The sequence below is a fragment of the Oratosquilla oratoria genome, chromosome 19 (assembly GCF_046742065.1).
Source record: "Oratosquilla oratoria isolate Oo_2021 chromosome 19, ASM4674206v1, whole genome shotgun sequence".
NCBI lineage: Eukaryota > Metazoa > Arthropoda > Malacostraca > Stomatopoda > Squillidae > Oratosquilla > Oratosquilla oratoria.
The window spans coordinates 25,641,996-25,654,655 of NC_134795.1; the positions used below are offsets into that span (position 1 = coordinate 25,641,996).

General features: G+C 40.4%; 1 protein-coding gene across 6 annotated transcripts in view; it reads left to right on the forward strand.

Moving 5' to 3' along the window:
- The window catches only part of LOC143035806 (uncharacterized), a 78,536-nt gene that overhangs the window by 20,008 nt on the left and 45,868 nt on the right, over nt 1-12,660 (forward strand). For all 6 annotated transcript variants that reach the window (XM_076202780.1, XM_076202786.1, XM_076202785.1 and 3 more), the window contains exon 2: nt 9,416-9,481. In XM_076202780.1, the coding sequence (XP_076058895.1) occupies nt 9,424-9,481 (58 nt within the window). In that variant the 5' untranslated portion in view covers nt 9,416-9,423. The remainder of the gene's footprint in view (nt 1-9,415; nt 9,482-12,660) is intronic.

Sequence of the window (12,660 nt, forward strand, 5' to 3'; positions counted from 1 at the left end):
CTTGTAAAAGTAGTTTCCATACCCTGGTTGTATAGATTAATTATATACCAAACAGGAGTGGAATACCTTTGATTTAGTGTTTCAATCTCCATGACTTAGTGATTTTCTCTAGTTTTTAATATGATTTGGTGTTCTTAGGTACCTTTTGCAGTGCCTTCCTGTCTACCCTGCCATAAGAGGTGTGGCAGCTTGAAATGTTTTAAACCTATAGCCCCCACCATACTTTGTACCATTTTATCTCAAACACATTTAGGTTCTTGCTATCTCCTAAATTCCAAATCTTGTCCCCATGGTGCTTGCTTGCACAATCATTCCTTCATACATTTTTTTTGTATTCATACCCAGATACCTATTTCTTGTGACACTTTTCATTTCCCCAGACATTCACTTGTTTCCTGAATTATAGAATGAGGGAAGCAAGTACAGTGAGACCTCTCATTAACGGACGTTAATTAGCTGTATTTGCATTGTTTTTGCTGTGTTTTCGGTGTTTTGGAGTGGTTTTTGGGTGGCATAGTGATTGCACGCAATAAACAACAGCACCGAAAACACCACAAACACAGCCAATTAATGTCCGTTATTGAGAGGTCTCACTGTAAATGTCTTGGGAGGTGGTTAGGGAGATGAAAAGTGTCCTCAGAAATGGGCATCTGATGTTGTGGGCAGTATGGTTTGTTTTTCTTCAACTGGGTTTGGGTTGTGATTATTTTTGTTGTTGAGTCTGTTAGTAAGTTTCTTTAATGTACACTATTGTGGCGAGTTTTGTTGTTCCAGATTGTGGTATATTTAGTGAATATGGGATATTGTCGTTCCCTAGATCATCTGGCCGAGCAGACCCGTCTTCCTGAGGAACACCACTGGTGGAATAGGGTTTTCCCACAAATCCCTTGTACATACATACATACATATACCAAGGCTTTTTTCCCCCTTACCAGGGGGGTAACCAAAAAGGACAAGGCACAAAAACATTCCCACCCATTTCATCCCCGAAAACACTCCACACCCCTCCACCCTCCCTCCCATCTTAGCACCTCCTAGATGACGGGTCATCCCTGCACCCTGTCCACTGCCCTGGGTCAGAAGTAGTGTCGCAGGACACAGCACATCCACAGCAAGGCTTCTACAAATCCCTTGTAGAGTTTATATTGTGATATTGGCATGTGGTTTGAGGTATTACTTTGGTTTCCTTTATTAGTGTTCTTTGTATGTTGTCCAAGTTACAATTGTTGCAACATTAAAAATACTTGTGAGGTCATTGATGTTTATTTGTATTACGTTTAAAGTTCCTATTCATAAAGGAATGATGATACTTTTATGCATGTGAGGACGAAGAGGGGGGGGTCGCCGATTTAATGAAGCGGCCTTGCTGTGGATGTGCTGTGTCTTGCGACACTGCTTCTGACCCTGGGCAGTGGACAAGGTGCAGGGATGACCCGTCATCCAGGAGGTGCTAAGATAAGAGGGAGGGTGGAGGGGTGTGGAGTGTATTCAGGGATGAAATGGGTGGGAATGATTTTATGCCTTTTCCTTTTTGGCTACCACCCTTGTAAGGGGAAAAAAGCCTTGGTATATGTATGTAAATTATGATTTTGTGTGTGTTGGATACATGTAGGGGCTTGGCCTGTTTTCTTTGCCACCAGGTAGAAAATTGGGAGGCCAGACACTTTTGTATGGTCTTGCTATTATGGAAGTAAACAAAGAGAAAGAATAAAGATAAGTTTGAAGAAGGTGAGTGATAGCGAGTGGATTTCTGGGCTTGTTCAATGACGATGCATTATCCTTCATGGCTGCACCTCTGGGTGAAGATGATTGCAAGTTGGCAATTTGCTTGCCCCTTGGGTAATAGTGTTGGCAGGGAGTGGTCCTCATCACACAGCCCTTAATGATCTGAAATGTTGGTGGAACATTGGGGATGTTTGCCATTTTGCCTCCCATTTACGTCTATAATAGCCTTCTTCCACCCTCACCCATACCACTCCCATCCGTTATCCATTTCCCTATTATCTTAGCTCCTTGTGGATGAAGGGTCATCCTATGGCCAGTAACCAGGTTAGAAGCAGTGCAGGAAGCCACAGCACATGCACAGCAGGGCCCACATGAAATCTAATGCACACATGCAAAGACCTTGATGGTGACAGAGATAGTGGGGAGGTCATGAACATGGTTTAACCACTAATGTACATTTGATGGGAAGGGGAACGTAACTATTGAGCCTCATGGATGAGGTTAATGAGGTAGGGGAGGTAACAACACATATCACCCTACATTCCTTTGCATTAAGCAGAAACTTGATACAAGTACTGAGAAGGGGAAATACATGTAGGTGACCTATTGAAGTTTTACCAAGCCAGGTTGCTCCCGAGTATAAAACCACAGAGGAGAAACCCTATGAAGATCTCTTGCCATAGTTTGCTTATAATGCAATTGTTTACTGGTTCACACATGACTTTTGCTTCATTCCATCTGGTATAGATAACAGACTATATGTACACTGTTGCCTCCTGCATAACAGTGGTGGATCGGTCTGTCATCACACTATCCTCCACTCTGTGTACAGCTCAGATCTAACAGAATGCTTTCTTTAGGAACAACTTGTGCAGCCTAAGTATCTCATTACCTGTGATTCCTTGCCATTCACAATTCCCATCTCTGCATTGGATACTTCCCGGTCTCCTAGTCATCTATAGCTAACCTCCCAACAACATCCTCTCATGACCATGTGTCCTAGTTTGTCCTTTTGGGTGACCACATGTAATTCCCAAAGCACCTGTAATATAGCTGTCCACACGAATACCTTTGTTTTTTCCCTCTACCTATACCACTCTCACAATTGGTCTGTCTTGTCCGTACTCTGGCTCCCACCTTGTATAATAAGAAATTACCTACTAGGTTTTTATTAAAGGAATTTGGACATAAAAGTGTGCAAATGCCCTGCAATCAATAAAACTAAAAATGACTACAGTCTGGTTTAAGTCAAGCATTGTGAAGATGTGTGGCAATTCATTCCATATGGGCTGATGAGGATGACAAGATGGATTTTGGCTTGGTTCCTTTTGATGAGACTGAAGGAACCATTGTAGGTAGTGTAATTTGGAAAGTTGTTCTCTGGTAAAAACCAGTGATGACAATCTTTGTTCTTTGTTTGAAGCTGTTGGCGAGAGTGATCTTGAGTGATGTGCTCCTGTCCACACATTACATATTAGTGTGCACGAGCTGTGACCTTCATGGTGGTGAAAGAGCTAGTAAGGGAGGCCAAGTCAAGGTCATGAAGATGGGAGGGCAGTCCTCCCAGTCCATGTATGGGGTGGATGTAACTGCTGGGCCTTGGTGATGCAGTTCAACTGGTGGGAGGGCCAATGACTGTCTTTTATTTCCTTGAAGTAAATCTAAAGTTAAGTGTACTTGGCTAAACAGAATTTTTAAGGTTATTGCATAAAAGAATGAACTGCTTGTAGGTACTGTACATTGTTATTGGCATGGTGCTCATTTATGTAGCTGTATGTGCTCACTGTGTGTGGAAATTTAGATATTTCATAATTGCAACCACAGTACTTGCATTGTGAATATCCCTATAATGAATTAAGCAAATGATGGTGTATTTACAATCTGGCCTGCTGTCAGCTCCGGATATGCAAAACATAACTCTTGAGATACCCATGTTTTACATAGGTTTGACTTGGTGGTAGCCATGTATTTTTAACTTGATATCAGCTGAAATTAAAGATTTTTTTTTCTCTTCTTTTCTTTTCTTTCTTATAGTACAGTATAGTTTGGTGGTACTATTTTTAGCATTGATTTGAAAACCTGCCTCCACCATGCTATAGTCCATGCACTAGCCATCCTGGGCATTCTTTGAAGATGGTAACTGCAAACAGTTTATGGCAGAGTAAACACAATTTGAGGACAAAATTTTTATTGAATGATCAATATTTTGCTTAAATATTTTTTAAGTACACAGACAATAAATACAAAGTGTGTATGTATGTATATATCTATATATATATGCATAAGTAACCACTAGGAAAAGTAAACTAACGAAGCAGAGCGCTTTCATATAATTACATCTTCAGTGCAGATACAAAGAAGGATAATTCCTTCTTTGTATCTGCACTGAAGATGTAATTATATGAAAGCGCTCTGCTTCGTTAGTTTACTTTTCCTAGTGGTTACTTAGGCATTTGTGAACACACGCTCCTAGTGTTTTTATTGCATATATATATATATATATATGCATGTATATATGTACAATGCTGAATGGGTCCCAGTAAATAGATTTACATTTATCAACCACAATTCACTTTTAATTCTAAGCCATCAACAGCAAGAACCTTGGAGGCATACATGCAGAAATTGAAACATGGCACAGCCAAGGACACGAACCTCTGTTAGCATGTTACTATATATATATATATTTATTTATTTATTTATTTATTTATTTATTTTCCTCATAAAATGTGAGGACAGAATGGGTAAGGGACAGGAAAAGTCATGAAAGTTCTTGTGGCCAGGGCAAGTCATAGGATATCCTAAAACTTTTTTATCACAGGAAACAAGTGAATTACTTGGGGTGCAATTTTCAACATTCCCTTGTTTTTTTCTGTTGTATTTGATCCATGAATAACCACTGCTTCCAAATGTCTTCTTAGGGTCACATGTAATTAACTCTTTGTTGCATGTGCACTGGTCTTGCTATTGCTTAAAGTGTCGCCTCCAGGATGTGTTGGCATTCTTTGTCTTCTGCACCTATCCCTCTGAATTCCGTAACTTGGTTGCACTACATAGATGATATCCTTGTTATTGTACCCAAATGATTCAGCCTTCAGGAATTTCAGAAATCACTTGGTGATCTTGTGATCCGAGTGTCTTTACTTGAAAATTTCTGCAGACCAGTGACCACTGATAAGAATACTGGTTCATGGCAACATGAGTTACAGCACATATTGTTTAAATTCCTAATGTGTGTGCTCATGAGTATTTTACTGTTATTGTGATGTTACAAATTTCAATAAGTATAAAGTTATGGCATTTGGGGAATTTATGTTTCCACAGGTCTCTGTGGCAAGAAGCAGAAGCCCTGTTTCCCACAGGTAACTTGCCAGATCCATTTCAGCCCATAAGTCAACCAGAGAAGGGATTTTATATTGTCTGGATATATTGAGAGTAGGGCAGCGTAGAATCGGGTACCCAATGTCTTCTATGTGGTGGTTGATGCTGGGACAGTTGGAGTCTGTCAGGTTTATTCTGTGTTGGTATGGTTTTAATGCTTTTTGTGCATCCAGAGTTCTTCCACTGCTTTCATATGTTACCAGCATTGTAATGGCAAGAAATATAGATGACAAATTTACTATAATTTTCATTTAATTTCTGTTGCTATTCACATGTCTCACCACTACAATGCTGGCAATGTGGGAAGGCACTGGGAGAGATCTGTATTACAAAAACCCTGCCACTCATCCTGTACACCATTCCTTTGAAAAAGTTTATTTGCGAAACTAGTCAGGAATAAGCTCAAACTAAGATTCCTGTGTTTTGTATTCGCACTTATTTATATATATATATATTTATATATATATATATATATATATATATATATACACACACTTGGCTCTGATAATGTTTGCTATACAGACACTCCTCTACTTACGTTCATTCGTTTTACGTTTTTTCGATTTTACGTTTGAACTGACTGTAAAAAAAAGTTAGAAAAAAAAATTTTGAGTGAATTTTTTAGTTTAGCGCGCTCTCCGTAGTTCAAACGATACTTGCGCATGACGCTGCGTCCATTGTTTACATGGCACAAACGACAGACTGAACTTGCCTTGCCTCCTCCTCCTCCACCATCTCCATTTATGTTGCTTGAATTTGATTTATTTGAAATTAATGTTACAGTAAACTCGCGCTTGTCCGAACGCGTTTTAACCAAATAATCGCATTAACCGAACATTTTCTCAATACGGTAGCCATCGCTTCAACCGAACGTATTTGGATCTCAACCGAACATTCAAACACCCCACCGCCTCTTCCGCCACCCCTGCGCCACCCGCAAGCTTCACTAAGTGCTCACACGGTGGCAGCACACTCCATGTTTACACCTGATCGGCTGTTTATACTCTATAGAATATGTTTATGGACTATTTTAAGTATTTCCATGTGTATGTTAAGTTTACAGGTATGAATATTGCAGCTGACATTACCGCATAAAACCCTACAGGAATGAACCATACAAAGTCGGATTAACCGGACATTTCGGTTAATCGGACATTTCTAATTCTCCTTGGAGTTCGGATAAGTGGATGTTTACTGTATTTTACAATGTTATGTGTATAATTAATGATTTAGGGGTGTTTTATAAGATATGGTAATAGAATTTACGGATGTATAGTACAGTATGAACGGTCATACATTACTAGAACGTACAGTAACAACTTACGTTCATTTTCAACTTACGTTCGGCCGTTCGGAACGTAACTAAAACGTAAGTTGAGGAGCGTCTGTATATGTAAATGACATGGATGAAGTTGTAGAATGTTATATGAACTTCTTTGCAGATGACGCAAAACAACTAAAGAAAGTAAGTACAGAAAAAGATTGCAAATCACTACAGAGAGACTTGGACAAGGTCTGGAAGAGTCAGAAGTGGGAAGTGAAATTCAATATTAAATGTAGTATAATGGAATTTGGAAAAAGTAAAAAAAGTATATCAAGACAATATAAAATCAGTGCAAAGGAAGTAAATAAAGTTGGTTCCGAAAAGGACCTAGGAAGAATCATCACCAAAGACATGTCCTCAGACAAACAGATAGATAAAATAGTCAGAGAAAGCTACAATTCATTAAGATCAATAAAGGTGGCATTTAATTACTTGGATGAGGTAATGGTAATGAAAATACTAGTCACACTGATAAGACTGAAATTGGAGTATGCTGCAACACTATGGACACCCAATACAAAAAAGAATATAAGGAAAATATAAAGAATCCAAAGAGCAATGACAAAGATGGCCCCAACACTTTCAAAATTGACATATGAGCAAAGATTGTAGAGAAAGAGGCAATCTATTGGTCATTTACAGAATCATGAAAGGCATGGAAGTCCTTGACAGAGAAAACTTATTACAGTGGTATAGAAGAAAAACAAGGGGATATGAAACTCAAAAAGGACAGTTATAGAAAAGGTCTGGGGGAAAAAAAAAAAGTTTTCCACACAGAGTGGTGGATATCTCGAACAAATTGGATGAAACTATAGTGTGTGCAAACACTATACAAGAATTTAAGAAATCGGATATTGCAAGATACAAATACAAGTCATCATGAGCATAGCTCCCCTTCCCATATAATACAACTAGGTAAATACTTATATTGGGGCAGTTGTCCTCCATCCCATGATCCTGTTGATCTACAAGAAGCCCCATGGAGATGAATTTGCACCCACCTGGCTGTGTCGGGTTGAACAACACTTCCTCGAGGTCTGTGGGTGGGACAGAGCTTCCTTGAGGAACATATATGCAGTACCCAACTCCGTATACATTCTATCCTGGTCAGATCAGCGGTCTAAGAATGAACCCTGTCAGTGTCTGTGATCCCATGGTGACCAAGAACACGTGTACCTCACCCGCCTCCACTAGGACTGACAACTGTTCTTTGAGGAATGCATGTCGAGTACCAGCCATACATTTCATCCAGGTTAGATCTGTGATTTGAGAATGTATTGCGTTTGGCCTCCCAGGCATTGACACTTTGCCCGCATGTCAATTAAGAGCACAGGTCGTGACCTGACCTGGGTATACAAGCTGAACGGAGTTGCCAAAGATTCAGATCACCTCAGAGCATTACACGGCGAGCCTAGTTCGCTGCCTCCGTCACCTTCTCTCCCCCTCCCCCCCACCCCTCCCTCCCTCATAGACAAACTGCCGTGGGACACAAAATACACAGTTGTCAGGGTGTCGTGGACCTTGAGAGTTAGGGATTGCTAGTCATTATCTGTACTGGAGTTGGGTATAGGACCTTGTGATCCCCGTTGAAGGTGTGGATGGGTCAAGGTGGGAACACCCACAGCTCTAATTTGCTACATGATCTAGTGGTGGTGATGGTAGGCCACTAAATGATCCCTGTGGTAGGCAAGAGTGTATATTAGAAAAACCAGTATATTGTTACAGAATTTGGTACACTTATTCTTATATACACATAGCTAAAGGCCATTTAGTAAAGCTATCATCGTTATTGATTACTAGTTTGATACAGCTTCTGAAATGACAGCATGAATTTTTCAGGTGAATTTTATTTATATTGGTGATAATGTACAGTGAGCCCTTGGTATTTTGGCATGTTTGTTGGTCTCCATTTCACTGATGCCTTAGACATTTTAGTTCACAGGGTTTAAGTCAGAAAAGCTAGGAGGCCTAAATGTTTGAGGTAGTGTGATCATGAAAATTTCCAGCCATGATCTCCTGGGTTGTGCACTCTGTATTAGAGAGAGTAGAGCCTTGTTTGAACACATGGATCTCCCCCAGAGAAACTCTTGATCTTGGGCCTGACAGTTGTCTCCAGTGTCTCGATGTAGGCTGCTACATTGGCTTTTAAGATCTTGTGGGAAGAAAGTGGAAAAAGTTGGTCCTCGTTGCTCACGACCCCAAAGACCATCATAGACAATGGGAACTTCGTGTGCATAACATGGGTGACTTCATTGGGGCTGGTGCAAAGCCATCTGTCATTCCTCTTGTTCACCTTTTGATGTTGGACAAAGGTCTTTTCATCTGAGAAGAACTAGATCATGTCGGGCTCCTTGGGGGTGTTTGAGCTTGTTCATCAAGTACTTCCTACTGATCACATGATTCTTCTGGGTTTCATTCGATATGAACTGACTTAACTACCCATCACTAGTCTTACACTAAATAGCAAGATACTATACAAGCTTCTATCTGTAATGTTAGCACCATGCACAATGACCCTACATGATTGTTCCTGCCATTCATAAACAACTTCATTTAAATATTTTTCAGGATGAATTTCATGTATTTTCTTGGCTCAACAGCACATTTGCTTGTAAAACCAACACAGAATCCAGGTTTTGTATGTTGCATCAGAAATCCATTGAAAGGATGTATAAGTGTAGTTGTTCAAGCTGTATGGAGTGAGCCACAGGTTGCATGGTTGAGTTTTATCATTATGCTGTTTGTGCTGTGGAGACCATATACAGCATTATAGTGCCTAACATGTCAGTTTGTATGGGGTGTATTATGAAATGTGGACTTTCTTGATTATACCGCATTTGAAATATAAAGGAAATAATTATAACCAAATGACATGGGTACTACGATATTTTTATAAGATGACAATATGTACCACTGCTGCAGTTATTCTGAGAATGTATAGAATAATATGAAATGTTGATATAGATTTCTTTTTCTTTTTCCTAGCAAATACGATGGCTGACCGACAGACAAACTTTGTCCAGTACGCAGCTGCACTGAACCAACTTGCTGGTATGTAACTTTTTTTTTCTCGTAGGACTTTGTTTTGAATTTTCCATTTTGATAGGGCTTTTGCAGTGTATTGCCATGAAAAATCTTGCAAGTTTTTTTCATTGAATTTGAATATTGTAAGTGTAATGTTTGTTCATTTGTTTAGAATTGTAAACTGTATGGCTTTTTTACATAAGGAAATATATTTTACTGTGTAATGTATACTTCAGTATACAAAAGAATGAAGAATATAATGATAATCATTGCTTTGAGCTTCACCAATGAATCTACAGCCTCGCAGCAACTGGCAATGGTGTTGGGCCTTCTCAAAGATCTCTGGGAAGAAAGGACAGATATCTGCTATAATACCATGTGACTTTGTATGTCACATGCTTTTAAGGAGTAGGGGTTGTAGTCACCAGGTGTTATCTCTCACTTTGTGAAAAAATGGAAGAAATATTCAAAGTTGATAGAGATCCTGGGTCTAGTCCAGTGACATCAGCCCATCTGGCTGCACCTCCAAATTGAGGTGAGGATGTTCATGGGTTTTGGAGATGAACAAATAGGAGATGACTTATTCTGAGATCAGTATTGTATGACTGTCTTGTGCAGGAACCATGTGTTGGTTGCAGTAAGTATCTTCACTTTGAGGGTGGTCATCAGTGCCATACGGAATTTATAAAATGTATATTGAGCAAGGGCATGTGGATTTTATTGGTTCTTGGGTAGGTACAATGATGAGTAAAGCCTTGTCATTCATTCACTCCCCTGGCACTATAGGCCTGTTGAGGCCTGTGGCAGCTACAACAATTTGCCTCCAAGCTCTATGGTCTTTGGCCAGTTCTTCATCCTCTTTGGGTTCACCTTGAAGAGCTCCAGGTCTGTCACCACCATATTATTCCATCTTGTTCAGGATTGGCCCATAGGCATGGGTCTTCTACCTGACATTACTTCTTGAAAGACTATTGACATGTCTGTCATGCCCTGCTCTGAGGATATAACCCAGCCATCTGAGTCTTGCAGATCTGATTGAGTCAATGACTACAGGCTGATGTATTAGATCCTGGGCCATACAGTCGTATCCTCCAGGTGCCAAGACCCAAGTCAAATATAGGGTCACTTGGTCTTCAGGAGGTCATTCTCAAAGCTTATTATTTTTGCTCTAGAGTTTCTGTGAGACTCCATGTGTGAGGAGAGGAAGGACTACAGGTTCCCTCCATTATACGATTGGGTTACATTCCTGAAAACCAAATCGAATAATGAACGATTGGGTAGCGAATTTTGATAGGATTTATTTTAATGGGGAGAGTAGCCTTGGCCTAGTCTACATCGAGAGATATATAACACTTTTCCATGCCATCCAAAGAGATTATAGATTATATATATATATATATATATATATATATATACATACACATATACAGCTGTTTCCCTGGTAGGCATATATATACTGGAAAGAGCAGAAAAGAGCCTCTGTAGAATGTCACTAGCTATTAGTTACCTGATCCTGCACCGCACATACCTTTCATGACTAGTCTTACTAAAATCCTGAGGAAGCCTCCTCCTTGTCCTCAGAAGTGGTAGGGTTTGATGAATCCTATGCAGCAGAGGTGGACAAAGAGGGCCAGACGTAGACTGGAGAGGTGGCGGAGGGGAGTCTGGATCAGCTGATGCAGGGTAGGGACTGGGTGGGAGGGAGCAGCAGGTTTGAAGAAGCTGGAAATGGTGGTTTGTTTTGCCTTTTTCATTCTTGGCCTTGAATATATCTAAGTAGACCTTGAAGGCTTGCTCCACATTATAGGCAACTGTTCTATTTTGTGCTGGGTTTGGGTCCCTTTTCTTTATTTTTTCAATGATTGCATCTAGGCCAGAGAACACCTCATGGAGTGTTTGGATGTCAGTGCCTCGCTGGGGTGCATCATCATCATCATCATCATCATCATTGCCATGGAGAGCTCATTCTTGTTCCAACTCCATCAGATCTTCATTGCTGAGTGGCTTATCATGGGACTGTAGCAATTCATTCACATCATCTTCATCCACTCCTTGAAGCCAGCCATATGTGAGAGCCTGATGATGTCCTTACAAATGGGTGTCACATCACTAAATCCAATGAAATTGTCAGCTGGCTTGACACATTTGGGCCACAGTTTCTTGAAGCAGCCATTCATTGTTTTTTCTGTCACCTCCTGCCATGCTGCATTGATATTGTCAATGGCTTTCTTGGTATTATAATTGGCTCAGAACTGCTTGACTGTAGGCTTGTCTAGGTTGTCAGTCATGTTAATCAGCTGACTCATTGTGCGGCACTTGTAACCTTGAAAGTGGCAGTCACACCTTGGTCCATGGGCTGGGTGAGTGTTGTCATGTTTTTGGGCAGAAATATCACCTCTATGTTATCTGCCCAATCTCCCATGGTTGTTGGGTGGCTTGGGGCATTGTCAACCAGCAGGAAGAAACAGTTTGTAATATTTTCTTTGGTAACATAATGCTGGTTCATAGAAGATGTTATCCAGGCCTTCTTATTGGATCTGTATATCATTGGGAGATATTCTGTCACATAGGACTTAAGTGACCTTGGGTTTTCACAGCAGTAGATAAGTAAAGGCTTCAGCTTCAGGTCCTCAGCTGCATTACCACCCAGCACCAGAGTTAATCTGTCTTTGGATGCTTTGAATCCTGGCGTTGTTTTCTCCTCCATAGCAATAAAGGTTCTGGATGACATTTTCTTTTTATACAGGCCTGTCTCATCATAGTTTATTGCATGTGTTTTTACAGTGATGGTATGAATGTTGCAGTGACAGGCTCATCAGAACGTGCTGCCTCACCAGTCATCTTGTTGTGTAGGGCTGCTCGGGCTTTAAAACGGTTGAACCAACCCTTACTGGCACTGAAAGTTGACCCATCCTCAACTTCATATCATTTCTTATGGAGATCATTATAAATTGAGAGGGCTTTTGTTGTCACAAGGAAGGTAGAAAGAGAATTGATGTGGTGAGACAGGTCATCAATCCACAGCCTTAGTCTCTACATTTTTCATTATTGGCTCCCTCTGCCTCATCAGTGTCATTGCCATTAATGTATAAGCTGTTTCACCAGCTTTCTTTACACTGTCTCCTTGTTTAATTATTGTGGAGACAGTTAATTGGGGCAACTGCATGATTCTGGCGATGGAGTTAGCCCCGTCACCTCCCTCATGC